Genomic DNA, 23,989 nt, shown 5'->3' on the forward strand with positions numbered 1-23,989 from the left:
GGGTATTGCGGGTGATTTACACCAGCAAACAAAAGTTTGATCCATTGGGACGACCATGTGGTGCCTTTTGTCAATGCCACTTTTAAAAGTGTGTGTGTGTGCGTCTCTGTCTCACCCACAGGTCCCAGTGGACTGGTGCCGCCGCTCCAACCCTTGCCAGAACGGAGGCCGCTGCCGGCAGAAGGACGCCGCCTTCACCTGCGAGTGCATGGGCGGCTGGTCGGGCCGCTACTGTGACATCCCAGGGGTGTCTTGCGAAGTGGCCGCAGCTCAGAGAGGTGTGTAAACGCCATCGCAGCTCATTGTTTTGCGGTTTTGGTATCTTGTGTCAATTCTGTAACCCCATGGGTCCATATTTCCCACCCTGACTCTTAAGCTACATTTGTGTGGACCCACAGGCTATCAGACGGACGAGCTCTGCCACCACGGCGGGCACTGCGTCAACACGGGCAGCAGCCACTACTGCAAGTGCCCAGTCGACTACACAGGCAGCTACTGCGAGAGCCAGGTAGACCACTGTGAGGACAAACCCTGCCGCAACGGCGCCACCTGCAGGGGCTACGTGGGAGGATACACATGCGACGTGAGTTCCACAACATTCCATTAAAGTCACATGAAAAGGGTTTAGCTGTTTTGGAAATAAGTGTCACGCTGTGGACTAACGCTTCACTGTTTGTCTTCTCTCTCAGTGCATGCCAGGCTACCATGGAGAGAACTGTGACATGGAGATTAACGAGTGCCAGTCTCACCCGTGCCAGAATGGCGGCACCTGCATTGACCTTGTGGGGCATTACATCTGCTCATGCCCACCTGGCACTCTGGGTAAGCTCACATTTTTAAAAATATACTTACAGATGTCCAGCAATTCTGGCTTGACGGCCAGTAATGTCAATGACCAGGCTATTGGATTCCATATATGTATCACCATATGCCAGCTTGTGTGTGTGTGTGTGTATACCCAGTTGCTTTACAGTGGTTGAAAATAAGATTTGCTGAGTGTTTCAACAGTATGGCATTATTGTTAAGATTCCTATCACTGTATGATGGCTTTTTTCTTATGTAATGTGTGTCTTGTGTTGTCTCTGCAGGTGTCCTGTGTGAGATCAATGAGGACGACTGCTCCGCCCCAGCCAGGCCCCGGGGCACCCCCAAGTGTCAGAACAACGGCACGTGTGTGGACCGCGTGGGCGGCTACAAATGCAACTGCCCCCCTGGCTTCACTGGGGACCGCTGTGAGGGAGACATCAACGAGTGCCTGTCCAACCCCTGTAACCCTGGCAACAGCCTGGACTGCATCCAGCTGCCCAACGACTACCAGTGCATCTGCAAGCCTGGCTACACAGGTAATGGACTGCCTACATTTCCTTACAGCCCTCATTGGGTTCACTTTAGTGGTCCAGTCCACCGTATAAGTAGGTAACCCGAGTTTTCATTGAATTCTTTTTGTACAGGTCGACGTTGCCAGAACCGTTTCAGTGTGTGTGAGTCTCAGCCTTGTCAGAACGGAGGCGCCTGCAGTGTCACCAGCAGCACAGCCTCAGGATACACCTGCACCTGTCAATTGGTATGTCCTGTAGTCAACCCCAGTTCACCTTTCTTTCAATAAAGACTTTTCCCCCTCTCTTCTCTTCTCCTCCCATCTTGTTTCCACAACAATCCTCCCCCTTACATTCATCTATCAGTGTCGGTTATTGTCATCTTCAAGCTTGTATGCTTTAGTAAACCCTTACTGCCTCTAACCCCTCCTCTCCTCTTCCTCCCTCGATCAGGGCTACACCGGCGCCAACTGTGAGCGCAGCATGTTGTGCCGTGAGCTTTCCTGCTACAATGGTGGCAGCTGCACGCTGACATCGCGCGGCGCCCGCTGCAGCTGCCTGCAGGGCTACGCAGGGCCACAGTGCCAGCACCGCAGCAACGAGGGCTGCTCCGCTCAGCCCTGCCGCAACGGCGGTCTGTGCACAGAGGAGACCTCCTTCCCCTTCTTCCACTGCCAGTGCCCCGCCGGCTTTACCGGCAAGCGCTGTGAGCAGCCCAACGGACGCTCTGCTGACCCACTGCCACCGCCGCCTGCCTGCCCGCTGGCCGACTGTCCTGGCAAGGCCAATGACGGTGTGTGTGACAAGGAGTGCAACACCTTCGCCTGCCGTTGGGACGGCGGTGACTGCTCGCTGGCCGTCAACCCGTGGGCCAACTGTCCTGACCCGCGCTGCTGGCGTGTCTTCAACAACAGCCAGTGTGACGAGAGCTGCAACAATGCTGCCTGCCTCTACGACAACTTTGACTGCCGCAGTAAGGAGAAGGTTTGCAAGTAAGTCTCCACCACTTTACTTTACTGTACTGTTCAGTGGCATTAGTGAGTGTGGTGAGCATGCTAAAATAGCTGCAATTATATAAATTTGGTGGGTGCTCCATTTTGATAGTAGGGAGGTGAGTCCCTTGTATATGAACTTACTGTACTATGGGTGTTGGAAAAAGCACTATACTAAACTATATAAATTGGACTCGTTAATTTAAACTGGTGAATTTACTGAATTAGCCGCAGCATCTAAGCTAACATCTCTGCCTCTGACCCCCTCAGTCCGATCTACGAGACATACTGCATCGACCACTTTGCCGATGGCCTCTGCGACCAGGGCTGCAACACGGAGGAATGTGGCTGGGACGGCCTGGACTGCGCTGTGAAGGTGCCCGAGAACCTTGCGGACGGCGTGCTGGTGGTCACGGTGCTGCTGCCGCCCGAAGAGCTGCTGCGCACGGGCACGGCCTTCCTGCAGAAGCTCAGCGCCATCCTGCGCACCAGCCTGCGTTTCCGCCTCGACCACAACGGCGAGGCCATGATTCGGCCATACACCCGCCGCGAGGCACGCCTCAAGCGCGAGCTGCAGCCTCATCAGGAGGTCATTGGGTGAGTAGGGTGGGCACTGCCAAGAGGAAGGGGGGTGTGAGTGTGTGTTGTTCAATCATCAGGCATGCTGCAGTTGTCAACATCAAAATGGCGGCAAATTACATTAGCAAATCTGATGGCAGGCCTTCAACTCAATGCCATGAATTAAATATAAGTAGTACCTTAGCGGTGGTGTGAAAGTGGAATGGCCCCCCATCATTGGGAGTTGGTATGGCTCTGTCCCATTCTCTAACGGCGCAGTCTTTAATGCCCCCATGTCATTCCCCCCGTAGGTCCATCGTGTATCTGGAGATAGACAACCGTCTGTGCGCACAAGGCTCTGATGGCTGCTTCCCCTCAGCTGACACAGCAGCAGAGTACCTGGGAGCCCTGTCTGCCACGGAGATGCTTCGCTTCCCCTACCCCATCAAAGCAGTCCGCAGTGAGTACAGCCTTTATGTTCAACCATACCTGCGAACAGATCTCAAAAGCCTACGTAGTGGTGTAGGCTATTATAATGTTTGAGGGGAAAGCGCGCAGTGAGTGTTCATAATGTAAACAACTCTTTTCTCCCTCCCTTCCTCCTCACCTCTCAGCTGAGCGGATGCGACCCGAAGATGAGTTGCCAGAGTGGTCCAAGCTTCTGCTGGTGGGCGTGGCAGCCGTCTTTCTGCTGGTCATCCTGGTGTTGGGCATGCTGATCGCGCGGCGCAAGCGGGAGCACAGTACGCTCTGGTTCCCCGAGGGCTTCTTCCTCAAGAAGGACACCAGCAGCAACAAGAACCGCAGGGAGCCTGTGGGACAGGACGCCCTGGGCATGAAGTGAGTCCATTACACCACACTTCCTCACCTCACCCTCATCCTTGTTCACTCTCAAATCACATTATTTTAATACTGTATAACATCATTGGCTTTGTACCCATACTCTGCTCAATGATGATGAAGTTGAATTGAATCTAATTTAGTCTACTGGCACAATGGATTTGCATAACAAGTGTGATGAGATATGGGCAATATTTTTGTGCCATGGTCTTGTTGAGGGATCATAAGCCACGTTTTCAATATGAATATTGTATACTTCCGATGAAAGTTATTATGGCCACTGACCCAGTATAAAGCTCACAGACATGACTCATCTCCTCACACCTAGGCTTGGGTATATTCCGTTTGCCCAGTCCAGGTTTGTAAAGTTATTTTTTTTTCATTTCACAGGCACATGCCAAAGACAGTGGAAGAGTCTCTTCTGGGAGACCACAGTGACCAGTGGATTGATACAGACTGCCCTGAGGCCAAGAGAATGAAGGTAGGTGCTGGTGTAGACGGCTGGCGCTGATGGCTGGCTGATCATGATAATAAGTGAGGGCACTGGTAAGGGGCTGGCCAGAGGACTGAAATGTAATGATTGGTCACAGGTGGAGGAGCCCAGCATGCTGTCGGACAGCGAGGACCCAGTGGACTCCAGGCAGTGGACGCAGCACCATCTGGCAGCCGCCGACATCCGCATGCCGCCCTCCATGGCACTCACGCCTCCGCAGGGAGAGTTTGACACTGACTGCATGGATGTCAACGTCCGAGGACCTGGTAAGATGCCCCACAATCACAATCCCAAGCTTTTTTTCATGTGTTGGTTTTTTGTCCTGTGATTTATTCTGTGTTTGTTTTGTCAGATGTTCATATTTTGTGTATTATTTTTGTGTATTGGTTTTGACTGACTGATTATTCTGTGTCGTTTTGCGGCAGACGGTTTCACTCCTCTCATGCTGGCGTCGTTCTGTGGAGGCGGCCTGGAGCCAGAGGTGCAAGAGGAAGAGGAGGAGGAGTCATCCGCCAACATAATCTCTGACCTCATCTACCAGGGCGCCTCGCTGGCCGCCCAGACAGACCGCACCGGGGAGACAGCCCTGCACTTGGCCGCCCGCTATGCCAGAGCTGACGCCGCCAAGAGGCTGCTGGATGCCGGAGCTGACGCCAATGCACAGGACAACACCGGACGCTCACCGCTGCACGCAGCTGTGGCTGCTGATGCCCAAGGAGTATTCCAGGTATGACACACACACACACACACACACACACACACACATACATACACATGCTTGCATGCATGCATACATACTGTATATAAATGCTCACAGGCACATATACACATAAACATGTACATGTTCATGCTTACAAATATATAACTACCTAGCTTTAAGCTGATATATACCAGAAGTCTATATTCTCAGGCCCGATTCTCTTGTCCTCTTCATCCACTCATTTCTCCCTTTTAACCACGCTTTCTGTAGATCCTGATCCGTAACCGTGCCACTGACCTGGACTCCCGCATGTACGATGGCTCCACGGCCCTCATCCTGGCTGCCCGCCTGGCAGTGGAGGGCATGGTGGAGGAGCTCATTACCTGCCACGCCGATGTCAATGCCGTCGACGAGCTGGGTAAGGGTTTTAAAGCAATGAGGAGGTGTAATGGGTATGTTGGTGTGGTGTTAGGCTCCGGTGGTTCTAAGTGTGTATTTGTGGTTTTGTGTTGCTCAGGTAAATCTGCCCTGCACTGGGCTGCTGCCGTCAATAACGTGGAAGCCACCATTGCCCTGCTGAAGAACGGAGCCAACAAAGACATGCAGGATCTGAAGGTAAATAATGAAGTCTACCTTCCTTCCTCACTCACACACTCACACACTCACACACTATCGCTCTCTCTCTCTCTTTCTCTCTCTCTCTCTCTCTCTTTCTCCCTGTACATGGCTAAATTTTCTCCTCCCCTTCTTGCTTTGTCTTCCTCCCTCTCTCACTAATAACTAAATGAACGATGTCCATTTCCTGACGGCGTGTTTTATCTGTTGTGTCCATTAGGAGGAGACTCCTCTGTTCCTGGCGGCTCGCGAGGGCAGCTGCGAGGCAGTGAAGGTGCTCCTGGCCCACTTTGCCAACCGCGAGATCACCGACCACATGGACCGGCTGCCGCGCGACATCGCTCAAGAGCGCATGCACCACGACATCGTGCAGCTGCTGGACGAGTACAACACGGTGCGTAGCCCACAGGGACACAGCGCCGCCGCCCACCACCTGGCCGTGGCCGCCGGCGGGCACACGCTCTCGCCGCTCATGTGCCCACCCAGCAGCTTCATGCAAGGCCTCAAGACCACTCCGCAGGGCAAGAAGAGCCGGCGTCCCAGCGCCAAGGGCTCGGGCGGGATGGTCGGGCAGCACGGCGGCAACATCAGCCTGAAGGAGTCCGCCAAAATGCGCAACAAGAAGCTGACGCTAGACATGCAGAGCGCCCTGCTGGAGAGCTCGGTCACGCTCTCGCCCGTCGACTCGCTCGACTCGCCGCACGGCGGCACCAGCAACGCGGGCTACATGACCAACCCCACCTCGCCGGTCGCCATGCCCTCGCCAGGCCTCTTCCACACCTCCATGTCAGTGCCCAACACTCCCATGGTACACAGCGGCATGCTGGACGGCAGCGGTCCCTTCGCCGTCTCCCTGGCACAGCTCAATGACCTGGGTGCTGGGGGAGACGGCGGGCTCTCCATGCACGCCCGAGTCTCCATGGCATCAGCGGCGGTGGTGAACCCACACAGCTACGTGCTGAACTCCGGCCAGCTGGGCATGACCATGGGCATGGTGAACCCGGTGAGCGTGCCCTTCGACTGGCACAGCCGCATATCCGCCTCCCAGTGCGGCCAGCCCGTGGTGAACATGGTGCAGGCCGGCATGATGCCCCAGACGCCCACCATGCAGCAGGGTGGCCTGCTCATGCACCAGCAGATGTTCCGTGCAGCCCAGCCCATGCTCCAGCCAACGCCCATCTCCTCCACCCCCACCGTCAGCCCCATCAAGCTGGCCTCCATCGCCGAGCAGCAGCAGCCGCAGCAGCAGCCACAGCACCAGTCTCAGCACCACAGCCACATCCTGGCACGCATGGGCACCTCCAGCCCTCCCACCCCCCAGCAGACGCAGCCCCCGACAGTCTTCTACCACCAGCACTCCCCTCAGCAGCCCCAGCCAACCTCCCAGGCAGCAGCAGTGGCGGCCCAGCCGTCCCAGGCTCAGGCCCCCCAGCCCGGAGGCAGCAGCACGGGCCTGGAGGATTACCCCACCCCACCTTCCCAGCACAGCTACACCCCCACCATGGATGTCACCCCCAAGCATTACTTGCGCCTGCCCAGCGAGCACCCCTACCTGACCCCCTCCCCAGAGTCGCCAGAGCCCTGGTCCAGCCCCTCCCCGCAGTGCGTGTCCGACTGGTCTGAGTCCACCCCGAGCCCAGCCGTGTCCGGACCCGCTCAGACCCAGATCCCCCACGTCCAGGAGTCCAACGGAAAGATGCAGGTGTTCGCGTGAAGAACCCACCATCGCCACTTCCACACATTCCCATCCCCTACCCTGAAAGTGTAAGAGCCAATGAGAACAGAGAAGGGAGCTCTCATTAGGGCTCTGGTTTAGTTTTTATGGGTCAGCCAGTTTCCAAGATTTTGAATTGGATCCGGATTGACTGTGTTGCATCAAGAAGACCGTCTGCTGATGTTGCTTGCAGAGGAAAAAAAAGAGTAAAGGGAAAAAATAGTTGTTGTTATTGTTGTCTTAAAAGAAAAGACAATATAATGAAGTAAGACTTATTCTGTCTCAGATGGACTTGTTTTTTTATTATAAAAAAAAGTATATGAAGAAAGCCACGTCTTTTATTTCAAAGACTTGGGGGACACTTTCCTGAAACTAACAAACTTTTAGTAGATCAAGAAAGAGAAAAAAAGCAAATGTTGAAGGAAATTCCTTTCTTTTTTATTTATTGTTTTCCTGTGTTCCTCCTTTTTAAGAAAAAGAAACTGCCTCGTGGGGCGTTCTCTCCCTCTCCTGTGTCCGAAATGAGCGGCCACTCCATGGCCCAGACCTGTTACTCTTCACAGCCTCAGCCCGGAGGCGCTGCGGTTATTCTCCAATGTCATGTCCGGTCCGACTCACATTCATATTGTTTTGAAAAATGAAACCCGAATATGAGGGCGTTGTCCCTCTTAAAGGTGATTTTATTATTTCAGGCATTTTCCTTCTTCTCATTCAGCCCTTGTTTTCAGTCAGTACCATAGAATTGTTCCTTACCCTATGGCCTGTACCTATTTATGAAGCAGAAGTGGCCAGTATAGATTACTTGTGGCATTTGTTCTTTTTGTTAGGCTATGTCCTACATGTCACAGACAAACATCAACAGATATATCCAGTTTAATCCTGTCGTGTTAGTCAGTCACACACAGACACGATAGGTTTGGTGGCCTTGGGCCGCAGACTGATGGAGAGAGGGCACTCAGTGTTTGTTATTTATTTAGGCCAGAAAAAAAAAGAAACTGATTGGCACTGTGAACAAATTACAAAAAAATTGCTTAAACTAGGTAAATGTCAAATTATGTTGGATGAAAACAAAAAAAAGTATCATTAGTCAGTTTAATCCATTTCTCTAGGTATGTATTGCGTGTAAGAATGTATAGGGACATTTCTGAAGCACTTCTTGGGGCGAACATGAGGGCAGTGAAAGTGAGCTGGGCTCTCCCTTCTTGCAGTAATACCAGTGACCACATGCTCTACAGGTCAGCCTTCAGAGGAAAGCCAGGTGTGATTCCGTGAGATGTCCCTTTCCAACTGCCCCCTCTGTCTTACTCTTTCGTGGCTCTCAGTCCTGGGCTCTTCTCCAGAGAAGCCAGCTGCAACCTCCATTCCTTCAGTATTTCAGCTTAAATATTTATGACCAGTATAGATGAGTTCATTATTTGTTTTGCCATTACTAAATCAGCCAGTCACTGCCTTTTAAAGTGCTCTGTTGTTGTTTTTTTATCCTTTCTGTTTTTATTTGTTTTTATTATGATGATTTTTATCCTTCTACTGAAAACATGGTTACCTTTGTGAACATCGACGAGATGTACTAAGCTATTATTTTATTTCATGATTTTCTTTCTTATTGGCTGCTGCTCGCTGTCACTCTAAACTGTGACACCTGTGTGTCTTCTTCTGAAAACATTCCTGCTCCCCCCCCCCCCCCCCCCCCCTGCCCTCTGCCACCCGCTCGTGTGGAGCTGCAGTGTCTGCTGCTACCCAAACTCGCACTGTGCCTGTGCTTTTTTTCTCCCCCTCAGAGGCTTTATCTGGCCTCAGCAACCGCAAGTTTATAATATCTGATGTCTGACGTGATGTTTGATGCCTCGTTTTACATCCAGCGTTCCTTTCGCAAATCACCCAAGTGTGTGCAAGGCCACAAAAATGTTCCCCCAGCAGGTGTTGTTTTTTGTTTCCACCCTTCCGCCTGCGGGTGTTTGGGAAGCTGTGTTCAGCTGGAGGTCTGCCCACATGGGGAGGGCCGTGGCTGGGGAGGGCTGGAGCTGCTAGTGCCCTGTCACTCCTCAGGGAGGCGTTATAAGGCATGCAGGGACAGGAGAGAGAGAGTGTCTGCTCCCCCTGCATCTTTAGCAGTGGTCCCCCCCTCCCCCCCCCCCCCCTCCTTAACAGCTGGGAGGGAGAGGTCGTCTGTGTAATTGGAGATGATAACCCTGGATCCTGGAGCAGGAACGCTGCTATGTAGTGCTGCCCCTCCGAGATTAATTTTAAAAAGAAAAAAAGATTTTAGGCGTTCTCCTCTCCCAAGAACTCATCTTCAGGGCCCCCGAGTTTAAGATTGGTCAAACAGCTGCGTTGGGTTATCAGTCACATTTTCAGTGTCTTTCCTTACTTTTCGGGTTGTCTCTTGAAGCGCAGGTACTCTGCCAGTATCAGACATTCTCAGAAATTGCCATTTAAAAGCATGTTAAAGGTGTTTTCTCTGTTTTTGGGGCACTGATGATTTTTTTTGTTTATTTCGTTTTTTTAATGTTTTTTTTTCAATTACATTTCTGCTTCTGTTTTATGACATTTCATACACTTCAACACTCCAGTCTCCTATATGAGCATTTCATCAACCCCATTATCTACCTGTAAATATGTTTGTCTTATTTAGATCTACTTGTTTAAGAGTCTTATTTTGCTAAAATGATTATGTACTAAAATGATTATGTACTTCCAATTAGCCTTATTGTCGAGAAGCTGAGAGGACTGATGTTCTATTGGTCTCACTTTATTAGATCGGATTAGACGTTTTCTGTTTCATTATTAATTTCTATACTTGTTTAAAAGTAGTTTTTTAAAAGCAATATCGTTGTATATAAACACCTTTTCACATTGTTTCTCTCTACAAACAAAGGTTGTAAAATAAGGTACTTCTAATAAAAAACAGTAGGGATCTACATTCTTGAGTTGGGTCTTTTATAAATCATCTTTTGCCTTGTTTTGCAGAACAGCACATTTTAAATTGTAATGTTTATACAAGTACTTGACTCAAATTTGACTTTCTAAGTATTTGGGCACTTGGCGAAGCATATATTTAAATATGTCCATATGTTTTAGCCAGATCTGCTTTTTCCTTTTTCCAGTAGATCTTCAAGAGTTTCATAACTAAATAACTTAAGGTCTCAACCCAGTTTTCATAAACATACTCTACTAACTTTACATTATCCTTGATTAAGTCATCTGAGAAGGTAAAAATTCACTCCAGTGCATCAAAATGGTTACATTCTTAAAATCCAGAGCAAACATAAAGTGCCCTCCACAATTATTGGCACCCTGAGTGAATGACAGGCTATGATCAAATATGTGTTTGCTGTTTATCCTCTTGGTCTTTCACTCAAAATATTTACAAAAATCTTACCTTTTCATTGAAGTAAAATTATTGAAAGATTTTTTTTAAATAAATAAATATTATTCTCCAAAACAGGTGTGCCACAATTATTGGCACCCTTTAATAAAATGTTTTGAGCAGCCTCCGTTTGCCAAGATAACAGCTCCGAGACTTCTCCTATAATGCGTGATGAGGTTGGTGAACACATGGCAGGGATCTGAGATCATTCCTACATACAGTATCTCTCCAGATCCTTCAGATTCTGAGGTCAATGCTTGTAGACTCGGCTTCAGCTCTTCCCACAAACTTCCCACAGGACTCAACTAACCTTTGCAATTCTCCAGCTGTGATCCTTGGAGATTCTTTTGCCAGTCGAACCATCCTCCTCACGGTGTGTGGGGTCAATTTACAGACAGGCTGATTCCTATTCCAGGCTGAGCAGGAACATCTCCTGTCGCTTTGAACTTCTTACCCATTTCCACAATGGGTATTTTCCACTGTCTATATATTTTCTTATATCCTTTTCCGGATTTCTGCAGCTCAACAACTTTTTGTCGCACTTCGACACTGTGTTCTTTTGTCTTTCCCATCTTGATGAATGACTAAGGGTATTTGGCCTTTGTCACCTCATATTTATACCCCAGTGAAACAGGAGGTCAGGTTGACCACTTAAGTTCCTAATCAAACAGGTGAACTTAAAAATGTAAAATATGACCGGTTATATACTTAAGTTAGATTTTAATTATACATTTTTCTAGGGGTGCCAATAATTGTGGCACCCATGTTTTGGGAAAAATATTTTATTTAATGTCAAACCAAAAAAAAATCATTCAATAATTTGACTTCAATGAGAAGGTAAGATTTTTGTGAATATTTTGAGTGGAAGACCAAGAGGATAAACAGCAAAGATGTATTTTTTCATAGCCTGTTTAGGTCACATTCACTAAGGGTGCCAATAATTGTGGAGGGCACTGTACATATTTGAAAGTGATTTAAATGAACCGGCATTCTAGTGCAGTCAGGCCATCTAGTAGTCAGGCCATCTGTTAACCTTAATTTGACTTATTTTGTTGACAAATTTCACTAGTCTTACAGTACTTTGCTTCAGTGTTCAGTAATGTCTCAGGAGGTAATGGCTTACTATTATGAACTCCAGTGCATACTGGATATTGCACTGGATACTCAGTGCAACTGCTAGTCTTGACAAACCTCAGCAAACGTCATAAATAAACCTCAACTGATGACCTGAAAATGTCTAGTCAGTCGATCAACTCTGATGCCATCATTATTGATTAGCCCTCTTCAATGAACCCTTCCCCAATCAACAACAGTGTTTTTTGTCCATGTTTAACCGACCAATCCTTAATGAGTGTCAACAGGATGTTAGGACAAATCTACCTACAGATCTACCCTTCTGCTTAAATACATTCTGCTTGAGTAGCGTGAGGTTTTCACAAAGGTCCCTGGCTTGCTGGGGGGGGGAGATCCAAAGGGTGGGGGGGCATCACTCTTCACCCCCCAGTCTTTCCCATCTTCTTCGTCATCATCCTCATCATGCCCAGGATTGCGCTGAACATGCGGTCGTGCTTGAACACCAGCTTGTAAAAGGTGTCGATGGGCAGCCGGCCAGTGGGGTCGGCGTGCTTCATTGCCGTCATGGGCATGTACAGCCGGTTGGTCTGGTGGCGGAAGGGAGGGTCCTTAGCCACGATCAGCTCAAAGGTTTGCTGCACACAGACACACACAGAGGCAGGTAAGAAGGGAGGGTCTTTGGCCATGATCAACAGAGTTCAATTCCTGCATGTCTTCCGGTGATCCCATGCATCACACTAGCTATGATCCCATGCATTACACTAGCTATGATCCCATGCATTTGATGATCCCATGCAATACACTAGCTATGATCCCATGCATTACACTAGCTATGATCCCATGCATTTGATGATCCCATGCAATACACTAGCTATGATCCCATGCATTACACTAGCTATGATCCCATGCATTTGGTGTTCTAAATATAAAATCCAGACGGTTGATGAAGACTATTGAAGGCGCAGCAGCCAGCACTGTCATTAGCGAACAGAATGTAGTGAACAGAATGAACAACGTCAGATAGAGTAGTGTTACCTATTGTGGGGTTTCCCATTACAGCTAGACTGAGAAGCTGCCTATTGTATCCTTGAGGAAGGCATCTTTTCTCCACGTCAATTGTACAACTGCAAAAACTCAAAGCTAATGACAGGATGGACAAGTCTAAGGTGAGATCAACGCAACCTCTTTACCTCCGCCACCTCCTCTGGGGTCTGCCCAAGAGATGTGAAGACCTTGCGAGAGTACGGCAAGTAAATCTGTTTGAAGATCTTGGCCGTCTCCTCATCTGTCCCCGACAGGTCCATCTCTGCAGCCTCCTGATAAACCTTTCTCTCAAACTCAGTTGTCACTGGACCTGGCTCCACCAAAGTCATCCTGGAGACGAAGGGAATATGCCTCCAGTCATTCACGTCTAAGTAGAAGGGTAGTTATGTATTTGGCTAATTAAACATAGATCAGTACATCAAGGATGGATATTTCATACAACACAAAAAATTGAGTGAAAACCCTGTGGAAGAAAATGTGAAAGTGATTCATTGTATTTGTAGGGCACATATTACAAACATCCTCTAATGGCATGGCATCAGTCTCTCTAGCTCGCGGTTGTTGGATAAAGAGGACATTTAAACAATGAAATGCATGCATTTACAGTAAACTCACTTAATGTTAAACTTCATGGCTTGCACAGCCAGACTCTCACAAAATCCCTCCACAGCGAATTTAGAGGCGGAATAAACATCATTGAAGAGAAGACCTAGCAAGAACAAATAAAAAGTAATGACCAAGTGTAAAGGATGTTTTAGATTTTTCTCAAACAATTCTCTGTATGAAATAGGACCTGACCTAAGCCTCAGGTGCTCACCCTGGATGCCCATGACGCTGCTCATAACGACTATGTGCCCGCTCTGATGTCTCTTCATGTCTGGCAGCACCTCCTTGACCAGTCGTGCCAGGCCGAAGAAGTTGGTGTTGAAGAGCTCCTGCATGGAGCTGATGCTCTGGCACTCCAGTGGTCCGATCATCCCCAAGCCTGCGTTATTCACTGGGAGCGGAGCGAACACACTGCCAGAGGTCACTCAATAGAGTGAGAAGGCATGTGCGGACAACTCTGAAGTGTTTGTGGAGTCTTCATTGGTGTGTGTGTGATTTAGGTCTGTGTGCCTGTGTACATGCATGCATTCTGCGTACATGTGTGTGTTTGTATTTGCATTTGTCCCTGCGTCTGGGTGTATTCAGAATATGTTTTCTGTGTGCCATATCTATGTGTGTGTGTGTGTGTGTGTGTGTGTGTGTGTGTGTATGTGAAACTATGTTTGCATATGTGCATGTGTGTGTATGTCTGTATATGTATGTGTATGTGTGTCTCTGTATCTGCTTTCAGCTGAAAGTGTGTGTGTGCGCGTGTCCTTTTGTATTGGTGTCCATCCCTGCATATGCATGTGCATGTGTTTGTATGCGTGTGTGTTTTAGTGTGTGTGTGTGTATGTGTCCCTGTGTGTGTAAGTGTCCCAGTGCGCGTGTGTGTTCTCACCCAGAACATCCACCCGCCTGTCTGGCAGGCTGTTCACACACTCTCTGATGGAGTCCTCACTGCAGGCGTCCAGCTGGCGGATCTCCAGTGTGCGGTTCAGTGTCTCCCCAGCTGCCCTCTCCAGAGCCTGCCTCCGCTCCAAGTCCCTCATGGTGGCCACAACTGCCACCCCCCAAATCCCCCCAAAACAAATCTCAGTCAGGCCACTGAGTCACCACACACAATGCTTGTGCCGAAAAAAACACAAGCACACCGCCTGAAAGTGGCTACACAAAACAGACACACACACACACCCATATACACTAGCTGAACATGGCTATGTAAAGCTCACACAAAAACACATTCCCCCAAAGACAACACCCCCCCCCCCAAAAAAACTACATGGCAGTGTTTTTTACATTCTGCCATGGTGTTTTTATACTGGAGGGGCCCCGGGGGTCTCTCACCTTTGAACCTCTTCAGCTCATCCTTGGCCAGACGCACCGCGACAGCTAATCCAATTCCAGAGGAGCAGCCAGTCACCAAAACCCTCCTGGTTCCCATGGCCTCGGCTGCTTGGGCACTCTATCCTGGAAGCAACACTGGGCCATTGTTCAAATGATGGGAGTATTCATCTCTATGTAATAATTATCTTATTGCATATTAGTATACTAAATATTATAACTGCATAACAGTGGTAATGTAAGTACTGTAGTGTAACTAGAAAAGAACTGCTTGTTTCACAATGAAAATCTTTTGACTTTTTAGTTAGATTTTAGTTTTTACACTCCAAAAAGCATCCCTTGAGAACACATTTTTTCTATATAAAAATGAGGGTGCAGCTCTGAGAGCATGAAGATAAGGGTCCTTTATGTTTTAAGAATTGGTTTATCACGCCATAATGTTGCAGTAAATTGTTACTATAATCAAGCCTCTAGATTAAGAACAATTATATGACATGAGAGTATGAAGATATATCCCCACTGGTTATAAACAGTCTCTATTCTCGTTCTGTCCCCCTTACTGAATTTGTTTACATTTCTGTAGTCTTGTGAATTGTAAACAAATAATTAACAAACACATGGAGCAGACAATGTATATTGTGCACATGAAGACTAAGAAACATCCTCTTTTCATTGCTCTAACAGATTGACATTATTATTGTAAATCTACAGACATTTTAGTTTCTTGACAAATAGCTTTCTAGGCCTATAAACTGTACCCATAGGACTTCATGATCATACGCCTCCGTGGAATGTCCCGTTAAACCTCCTTTACTGTGATTTTGCCGTAGATTAGTCTAATCCAGATTATTTGTCTCACATGACGTTTATATCTCCGCAAATCTAATTAAGTGAGGTAGGGGCCCTATATCGCTTGTTTTTCACATACATTTAACGAGATACCTGGTTACTTTTCAGAAACCTTAAGTATCAAATACTTTTTGAAATGTTTTTGTGTCCATCTAATAATGGACCACATTGTGTAGCCTACTGGAACATTTCGAAAATGTTAAGAGTAGACTACATTTTAAGAGAATATTATTTTTTGCTAACCAACCTTCATCCAATCTATTAACACTAAACCCCGAATAAGATGCGCCAGACAATCATTACGCTATAATATTAAAAAGCAAGTAGAATATAGCCCAGTCTTGAAGTTTTGAATGTCCCGGACAGTCGTCTCGTTCGCTCGTTTCCATAATCCACATATTTAAGACAGGCTATTTGAGAGGCTTCATTTATGCTTCACTGAACATTCAGCCGGACACAATCATATCGGTAACATGTAGGCTACACCTCTTGAATACATAATAATAATAGTATATCATCGCATACATTCTGTGGTCCTTTAAGAATTGAACGCCGTCCACGTACAGACCTTAAATGTCAGTCCAGCATGGCTGTATGCAAGACCTGTAATTCAAGGATATAGTTGATCCGATGTAAAACGTCTCACTTTCGGCACAGTGCATGGTGACACAGGGTGAACTGTGTCACGTAACGTACCCAACGTATAAAATTGGGTCATGCGGCAGTGCGGCGTCTGGGAATTGAAGTTCCGAACAGAAGCGAGTTTGCTGACATGTAGAACTAACTGAATCCTTCTGAGTTAATGTGTTCTAAAATAAACAGAATTATGATAAATATCTGTATGCTCATAATGTAAGTCACTGGCTGAATGTTTGAGAGTGATGTGTTGGTGTAGGTGAGCGAGAGTGTGAGCGAGAGGGTGGGGTCACAGCTAAGAGCGCCTCCTGGTGTTCAGTCGAGGTCAAACCGACGTCTGTCTTGATCAGTGTTGCCAACTTAGCGACTTTGTCTCTATATCTGGCGACTTTTCAGACCCCCTTGGCGACTTTATTAGCAAAAAGCGACTAGCGACAAATCTAAGAGACTTTTTTAAAAGTCATTTGGTGGATTATTGTGTTGACAAAGTACTGTAAAAGCATCTTGCATATCCTGTTCTGCAGTTCACGTAACAACTGTTCTCACGAGAGCTGAGAACAGCGAGGGCTGTCATGGTCTCCTCTCCACTCACACAGCTCCTGCACGGCCAGTCTGACTAAATAACAGCAAAATATTAGAGCTTTGTATTCGCGGGAAAAATATTAGTGTAACCGTGCTCAGCCTCAGAATGGCACATTGTGCGCATGCGCAGATTATTTGCATATTATGCAAATTATTCGAATGCGTCATCTAGCGACTTCTGGAGACTTTTCGGAGAGCTAACAGCTACTTTTCTCACAGAAAAGTTGGCAACACTGGTCTTGATATCAAACTGAAACTGATCCGATCCGAACAACAGAAGTAGATCAGCTGAAAACGGTTGACACATGGTCAGTGTGCCCTGTTTAACACTTGGGCTGTCATCTTTTTAAAACTACCATAAACATGAGTCGTCTTCAAGAAGAGGTGGAGGTATGATCATTTCATTTTATGATCAATGATATTGTTGTTTAATGACACCCTCTACAACTTGCAACTTGAGCAGTTGGAGTGTGACTCACTGAGTTAGCCTACAATGTCCGAGCTTTTAGTGAAAACAAAAGACAGCGTTAACAAAACTGGAACCCTAACATAATTAGCCTACTTGTCGTCGAGGATGTTCTAGGCGACTTCCTAATACTACCGAACGCGACAAAGTAGCCTACCCGGTTACAGCCATGTAAAGAGAGCGATGGATACATAATCAGGCAACTGGATGTGTGCTATTTCAGTTGAGTCGAACATGTCAACAGTTTCGTGATCTAGTCAGTCGCCTGGTGCACACAGGCCTCTTATGAATACGAGAGGATTCTCTGTGTTGCTATTTAATATTAGGTTGGTATCCGGTTTGACTGTAGGTTTTGGAAAAGGGGAAATACTTTGACCACTGGGCTCGGATGTCTTTAAAAGGCGTCCTAGACACACGAGTAGATCAGTGGATTTGGCTAATTCTCAAAATGTTCACCATAGGCCTAATATTTGATACTGTCGACCTTCCTAATGACCATCAGTTAAACTCAAATTTTACACAGTTACAGTAGTGCTACAGGTGTGTTTTCAAGTACTAGCGGAGATCGTGTTAATGTCCTTCACTCAAACATCTTTTTTTTTTCAGCTGCAAATAAGTGTCAGACGACTCCGAGAAAAATTTCATGGCAAGATTTCGATTGATAAGGCTGCTCTACTCATGCGCCGTTATGGCAATGACCATCGGCGCATAGCCATGGAGATTGTGCTGATGAAAGACAGAGGTATAAAACCCATCTGGCCTACACCTAATAATTGTCATTTTAATATCTTTTTTTTTGTTTTGTTTCGATATTTATTCAGTATGAATAACACAGAAGCACAACGTTGATGAGCTTTGATAAACGTTTCTTATATCTTGCTGTGTAGAGCTTGATGATGAAGACAGACACGATTTAAAGAATGATATCACAGTTAAGGTAAAGTCTTGTACTTCAGATTATGCCAAAGTTACCTCATGAAGCATTGTAAATTGTGCTGTGAACTCTGTGTCCATGTTTGCACCTTCATCTAACCCTGGTGCAGAATGTCGTGGAGAAACTGAAGGCTGAAGAAAAGAACCATGCAGGGACAGGCCAGGTAAGAGCCCACAAGAGAATTTAAACTTGTAGTGTTGCCAGTCTCCTGACCAAGACATGGCAAGAGGGACCGAAGATAATTACTAGTTTTGTTACTGTTTAGCAGAATGATTTGCCATCCAGCCTTGAATGTCCTAAAGTCCTTGAAACAGTCCAGATATTCCCTAGGCCTAGACTGTCATGGGAGGTACAGCTGTGAATCATCAGCATAGACGTGACAGGAGACACTTCCTTATAATGTTTCCAAGCGAGAGCATGTACTGGCAGAACAGAACTGACCCCAGGATTGATCCCTGAGAAGGCTTCATCATGAGAAATGCAGGAATGAGCACAGAATGTATAGTGCTGAACAGAATTTTAGGTCCGTGAGAATGTTTGCTGATAATTAGAGAAATATTAAGCCATGGCTTTTTTGGCTGCTGTATGATTGGTATTGGAAGTAATATAACAACCATAGGCAGGCCAACACCCAGGCCCATCCTTTTACAGATAATAAACCTTTTATGTATCAATCATGGTCTGATAATGGTGTATTCAAACTGAAAGACCTCTTTAATGAGCATGGCCTTCAAAGAACATTCCAGGCTATAAAAGAGTGTATCATGTACCTCTGACTAAGATACCCCCATCCACTTATTAAATGGCTGAGTGGGTCAGCCCTCAGTAAACTGTAAACTGCAGGAAAAGCAACCCCAGGTTACACAGAGGACATGAGAAGGTGGCATTGAATACAATAAGCATGTTTCGGTATTGATATTATCACTAGAAAACACATAATTCATAATAAGGTCAAGAGTATGCCCTAGTACATACATGTATTGTGTAGCCATAGTTATACGTTGACGAAGGCCAGATTAATGAGATTGTTTGCCATGGGTTTACCTGGACAACAGACGTGACTATTCAAAACATCCCAGCTCAACAGTCTGTCGTGCAGTGGAACTATTCGAGACAGGAAGTCGAGACCAGGAAGTCACAGGTTCAGTTTTAACAGTATGGGATTCAAATGTACTGCTTCAAATGTACTGCTCCTACTGCTACAGTGTCTGTTATTTAAACCAATTCTTGAAAACAATGGGTTGCCAACACACTTAGAGGTGCTACTGTAGAAACTGTTGGAAAATCATAATCACAGGAGGTGAAAAAGTAATGTGAAAGGAATGTCTTGTTGGACACAGACCTAGCATTAACCAGAGCAATTTTGGACGGGAAACGACTGGCCGTGACTGTTGAGCCTAGTCCAGTGGGCGGACGTTTAGGAAATGTACCCTTTCGCTTCAGATGCGCAGTCTTACTGTAGCAGAGCAATCATGTCATGGTCAGGGAAGTTGGACTGATTACAAGACTATCTCAGGCCTGCCACATCAGAGTTATAGAACCTTAACAACAGCAGTGAATACAATAACATGATAACACACAGTGATGAGAAGCAATGAATACAATAACATGATAACACACAGTGATGAGAAGCAATGAATACAATAACATGATAACACACAGTGATGAGAAGCAATGAATACAATAACATGGTAACGCACAGTGATAAAAAGCAATGAATACAATAACATGAAGTATTGACAGTTGCACTCAATGCCCCTCTCAGGCAGCTCCACAAGAAAGACAAGACCGATCTCACAAACCTGGTAATAAGGCAAGTACCTCTGTCATGATGGATGCAGTATTTAAATATGTTATCCTAAACTCTGCTGGTTGTTTTTACTAATTTCAAACCATCTTCTCCCCACTGCAGTCCAAAGCAAACAAAGAGCCAAATGGGGACAAGGACATCCAGGTGGGGGAATTTGTTTAAACTGGCTTGGCCTTATTTGCATTTCACATGGTAGCCAATGTATTTAGAGTACTGTTGTTGTGACATTGTTTGGTACTGGTCAGGGTCCTAGCCAATCACATTTATACGTACACTCTTGCCAAAATAACAGTTGTCAGGGGACTGAGCTGGTAGAATGCAATACCATTCTTTCGTATTAAACCAGATTGATGCACCTTCGTGATGGTGTTGATAACTGCTGTGTCATGCAAGTTGGCAAAATCTCTTTGCTCAGCATGTCTTGAAGTTTGTAACAGAGTGGTAATCTCTTATGATGTCAATGCTTTTATTATGCTAAGGATTTTACAGCTGTGCTGTGGAGAGTCCCCTAGTTCATTTGTGCACACCACAGAATGGGACTGCCTTGATTTGTTGGGGTCCAGAACTCCCTTGGTATAACCTTGACCAAAATCAGCCATTTTCCCCAAACCTTTCCTCTCATAGTTCTCTGTCTCTGTACAATATAACTGCAGCTAATTTGGCAGAAACTGGATGAGTCCATCTTCATGACTAAAGCTGTGAAATTCTACACCTTTATAGTGTAGAACAGTGATTGACTAAGATATGGATGTCTTTGTTTATGTGTGTTTTGTTTGTGCATGTATGTGTGAATTTAATGTTTGTGTGTGTGTGTTTGTCCAGGAACTGGGTGAGCGCCTACGCATTCTACCCCTGACGCAAGAGAACATGCGCATGTTTGACAATGCGCAGCGTGACCTTATTCCTGGCGTCCTTCACCAGTTTGCCTGCGAGCGATGTGACAATGACTGGTGGCGTCGCGTTGCACAGAGGAAAGAAGTATGACACACACTTCCTCTGAAACTTCCTTATTGCTTTATGGCATAACCTAATCACCTCCCGAGGGAGAACCTAGAAGCTCTGTCGCAGAAATCACAAAAACACCTTTAGCAAGTAAACAAGTGTATCCTTTGACCTGCTTTTCCGAGCAGATAACACATTGTACAGACCATACTGTGGGTTGATCTAGATGATGATTTAGTGTGTGTGTCCACACAACAGGTGTCTCGCTGCAAGAAGTGCAAGAAGAAGTATGACCCTGTACCCGAGGGGAAGATGTGGGGCATTGGGGAGTTCCACTGCCCCAACTGCACTCGCATTTTCAGGTTTGGATGCTGGACATTCAAGTGTTTCCAGTGCTGTGTTTATTGCATGTAGATTGGCAGGAAAGAAGACTAGAGCTTCAGTGTGTGTTCTGTGTTTCCGAAGTATGAGTTGACATTTGGTCTCTCTATGTGTGACAATTAGGGGGTTCGGAAGGATGGATTTGGGCTCACCTTGCTACGGATGTCGCTCCATCATAACCCCGACAAAAATCTTACCGCCTCGTCGCAGCATGATGGGAATGGGACCAAGAACAAAGAACCCACACAGCTGCCTTGCAGAGGACTGTTACAACAGACAAGGTATGGGTTTGCAGTAATCAAGACAGACCACTAGAGGGCAGCCTTCTCAAGCACTGGCAATGACTGATGCCCTGAACTTAAACTCTGATATAGTTAACAATACCAAAGGTTTAGGTCTACATCTCTTTAAAGGTCATAGACCAGAGGAAATTGTGAAAGTCATTGTACATTGTTGTGACAGTTCAATATGTCCTTGCTTGATTTATAGAAAACTTCCAATATTGGTTATGATAATAATATACCAATATAATGACAATTATATGCTATGATTGGTATTGGAACATTATTATTATTATAACAACAATAGTTAGGCCAAATCCCAGGCACATCTTCTAACTGATAAAAAAAACCTATTGTGTTTCAGTCAAGGTCTGATAATGCCGTATTAGTACTGAGATACCTATTTAATGAGCATGGCCTTCAAAGAACATTCCAGGATTTAAAAGAGTGTTTCATGTACCTCAGACTAAGATTTCCCCCATCCACTTACTAAATCGCTGAGTGGGTCAGTCCTACAAACCAGTTCCTGTGATCAAAATAATGGACAGTGAATTATCTAATAAATGTGGCTGCACCCCTTATTAGGCATGGATATGCATGCATGGTATCCACTATGGCTCATGTACATGAGAGTGGGAATTTGGATAGTGTATGACCTCCTTTTGAATGAAAACACAAAGAGCATATCACCATACTGACCATGTGGAAACCACAAATTGTCATGACGCTACATTTACAGTTACACATATGATATATATATATATATATATATATATATATATATATATATAAAAATAATATTTGACACAATGTTTAACATTATGTGTTATAAACCATTACTTATATACAGATATATGTGATAAATCATCTATGGCAATGTAAGTAAATTCAAACTTGGTTTTGGCTAGCTCTTGCTCCTTAGAACTAGTTCTCTTACTTCTCTCGGATGGTCCTTGTTCTTGCAGAACCTCATGTTCCCGGGACGGAGTGTGTCCATCCCCGCAGCCGTCAGAAGAACCACAAGCCCCGCGTGGTGAACGCCAGCCCCACGCACTTCAGCTCTGGCTCCACTGTCAACACCTGCCTGAGCCAGGGAAGCATACTGGACCTGTACGAGCTGGTGCGTGAGGAACTGGATGACGTCATATATGAGGACTCGGAGGAGGAAGATGAGGAGGAGGAGGAAGAGGAGTCTGACAGCAGCACAGACAACCCCAGATAGAGATGATGAAATTCTCGCTCACTGCACTTAAAAAAAATCTATCTCACTGTGCCTTAAATAACGCAATGGCAAAGTCTACCACACTTGCATCTTAAGCAGCTTCTTATAAGTTTTCAACATTTTCACACGTCTCTATGTAATCAGGGATGGTACACAAATCCTGGTACACTGGGCCAGCCTTCTTTTCTTTGTCCAAGAACAAAAAGGAACCTAAGCCTATTCTTCGTAGTATACATGCACACAACAGCAGAGGAACTCAATGAACTGTGCGTTTTCTGGAAATTCACCAAAGACAGAGCTGTGCTTTGTTAATGACTGCTCTTGTTAGTGACACTTAATGCACATTTGGGTTAATCTCATAAAAGGGAATACAGCACCTTACTTATGGATTACCACTGTTAGTCTCACGCCAAACTATAACATAAGACAGGGACATTGTGGGTTGGATGGTTGGAGCAGGAGGGATGGGGGTTAAGTTGATTGTTCCACCTGCACCAAATAAAGGAAAAAGTCCAAAAAAGAGCTCTAATAGTATGTATGTTGTAAAATGTGTAAGATGGCTACAACCAAACAAGGCATTACACGCAATTATGTAAGGGATAACGTGGGCTAGTGCCCCGGTAAGTTTTGGAAAATAAAATAAATGCTTTAAGGACGTCATGTCAGGATTCATTTTCCTATACTGACCGGCAGACTATACATTATCCCACTTATTATATGGCGGAATGATTTGAAAGATGTTATTTCGAAGCACAAAACCTTTTGCCAATGATAGCAGTTATGAATTATAAAGAAATATCAGACTTCTGAATGTTGGGGTAGCCTATTCAATTCAATGGAACGTTTTGCAACATTATGAGGAGCCGTATAATAAGTCTGCATAAGGCTGCAGCCTGAAATTATATTGTGCTTGTTGTGTTCTCAGGGATCTACCCCTATTCTGTATCACCCAAGGATCTGAAAAAAACAGGACATGTATACTTTGCAACTCAGATGCTTTTACCATGTGGTCTCCTGTGTGTCTGTATGCCCCGAGATCTAGGGTTCCGCTGCAATATCGTATGTGGGGTGGACACACCTGACCCTTTGTCCTGATAGAGAAAAGCACAGGGATTACACTTTGTGTGTGAGAATGGGGGACAATAGAGACCTCACAATTGGTCTGAAACTAGGTGATTATCAGTTCCCTTCTTAAAGGGTGAGCGACAAAAAGATGTTATGCTCGTACCACCCTACACTTCCCA

The 23,989-nt window shown here is 46.0% G+C and overlaps 3 protein-coding genes across 4 annotated transcripts in view; 2 read left to right on the forward strand and 1 right to left on the reverse strand.

Annotated features, from left to right (window-relative positions):
- notch3 (notch receptor 3) overlaps nt 1-10,148 on the forward strand; it is a 36,542-nt gene extending 26,394 nt beyond the window's left edge. The window contains exons 19-33 of the mRNA XM_080856878.1: nt 122-278; nt 399-583; nt 690-822; nt 1,089-1,343; nt 1,452-1,564; nt 1,770-2,308; nt 2,579-2,905; nt 3,178-3,326; nt 3,481-3,706; nt 4,097-4,187; nt 4,297-4,465; nt 4,625-4,926; nt 5,170-5,317; nt 5,417-5,514; nt 5,735-10,148. Of these exons, the coding sequence (XP_080713004.1) occupies nt 122-278; nt 399-583; nt 690-822; nt 1,089-1,343; nt 1,452-1,564; nt 1,770-2,308; nt 2,579-2,905; nt 3,178-3,326; nt 3,481-3,706; nt 4,097-4,187; nt 4,297-4,465; nt 4,625-4,926; nt 5,170-5,317; nt 5,417-5,514; nt 5,735-7,228 (4,386 nt within the window). The 3' untranslated portion in view covers nt 7,229-10,148. The remainder of the gene's footprint in view (nt 1-121; nt 279-398; nt 584-689; nt 823-1,088; nt 1,344-1,451; nt 1,565-1,769; nt 2,309-2,578; nt 2,906-3,177; nt 3,327-3,480; nt 3,707-4,096; nt 4,188-4,296; nt 4,466-4,624; nt 4,927-5,169; nt 5,318-5,416; nt 5,515-5,734) is intronic.
- Nucleotides 10,149-11,510: 1,362 nt separating this feature from the next.
- LOC308379661 (retinol dehydrogenase 8) lies at nt 11,511-16,118 on the reverse strand. Its single transcript, XM_080856895.1, has 7 exons — nt 16,060-16,118; nt 14,646-14,780; nt 14,200-14,361; nt 13,531-13,710; nt 13,329-13,422; nt 12,860-13,043; nt 11,511-12,304 (listed from the first exon to the last, which is right to left on the reverse strand). Exons 2-7 carry the CDS (start codon nt 14,740-14,742, stop codon nt 12,089-12,091), a joined length of 933 nt encoding a protein of 310 aa, XP_080713021.1. The 5' UTR covers nt 14,743-14,780; nt 16,060-16,118; the 3' UTR covers nt 11,511-12,088.
- An 862-nt stretch (nt 16,119-16,980) lies between these two features.
- Nucleotides 16,981-23,259, forward strand: shfl (shiftless antiviral inhibitor of ribosomal frameshifting). 2 transcript variants are annotated; one of them, XM_080856891.1, is made up of 10 exons: nt 16,981-17,099; nt 17,782-17,917; nt 18,063-18,112; nt 18,219-18,272; nt 19,875-19,922; nt 20,022-20,063; nt 20,742-20,897; nt 21,120-21,223; nt 21,366-21,523; nt 22,489-23,259. In XM_080856891.1, exons 1-10 carry the CDS (start codon nt 17,073-17,075, stop codon nt 22,743-22,745), a joined length of 1,032 nt encoding a protein of 343 aa, XP_080713017.1. In that variant the 5' UTR covers nt 16,981-17,072; the 3' UTR covers nt 22,746-23,259. The 2 variants fall into 2 exon arrangements, with proteins under 2 accessions (XP_080713017.1, XP_080713018.1); XM_080856892.1 differs by lacking the exon at nt 16,981-17,099 and adding an exon at nt 17,371-17,501.
- Nucleotides 23,260-23,989: the final 730 nt, after the last annotated feature.

The sequence above is a fragment of the Sprattus sprattus genome, assembly GCF_963457725.1.
Source record: "Sprattus sprattus genome assembly, chromosome: 18".
In the NCBI taxonomy this organism is placed as follows: Eukaryota; Metazoa; Chordata; class Actinopteri; order Clupeiformes; family Clupeidae; genus Sprattus; species Sprattus sprattus.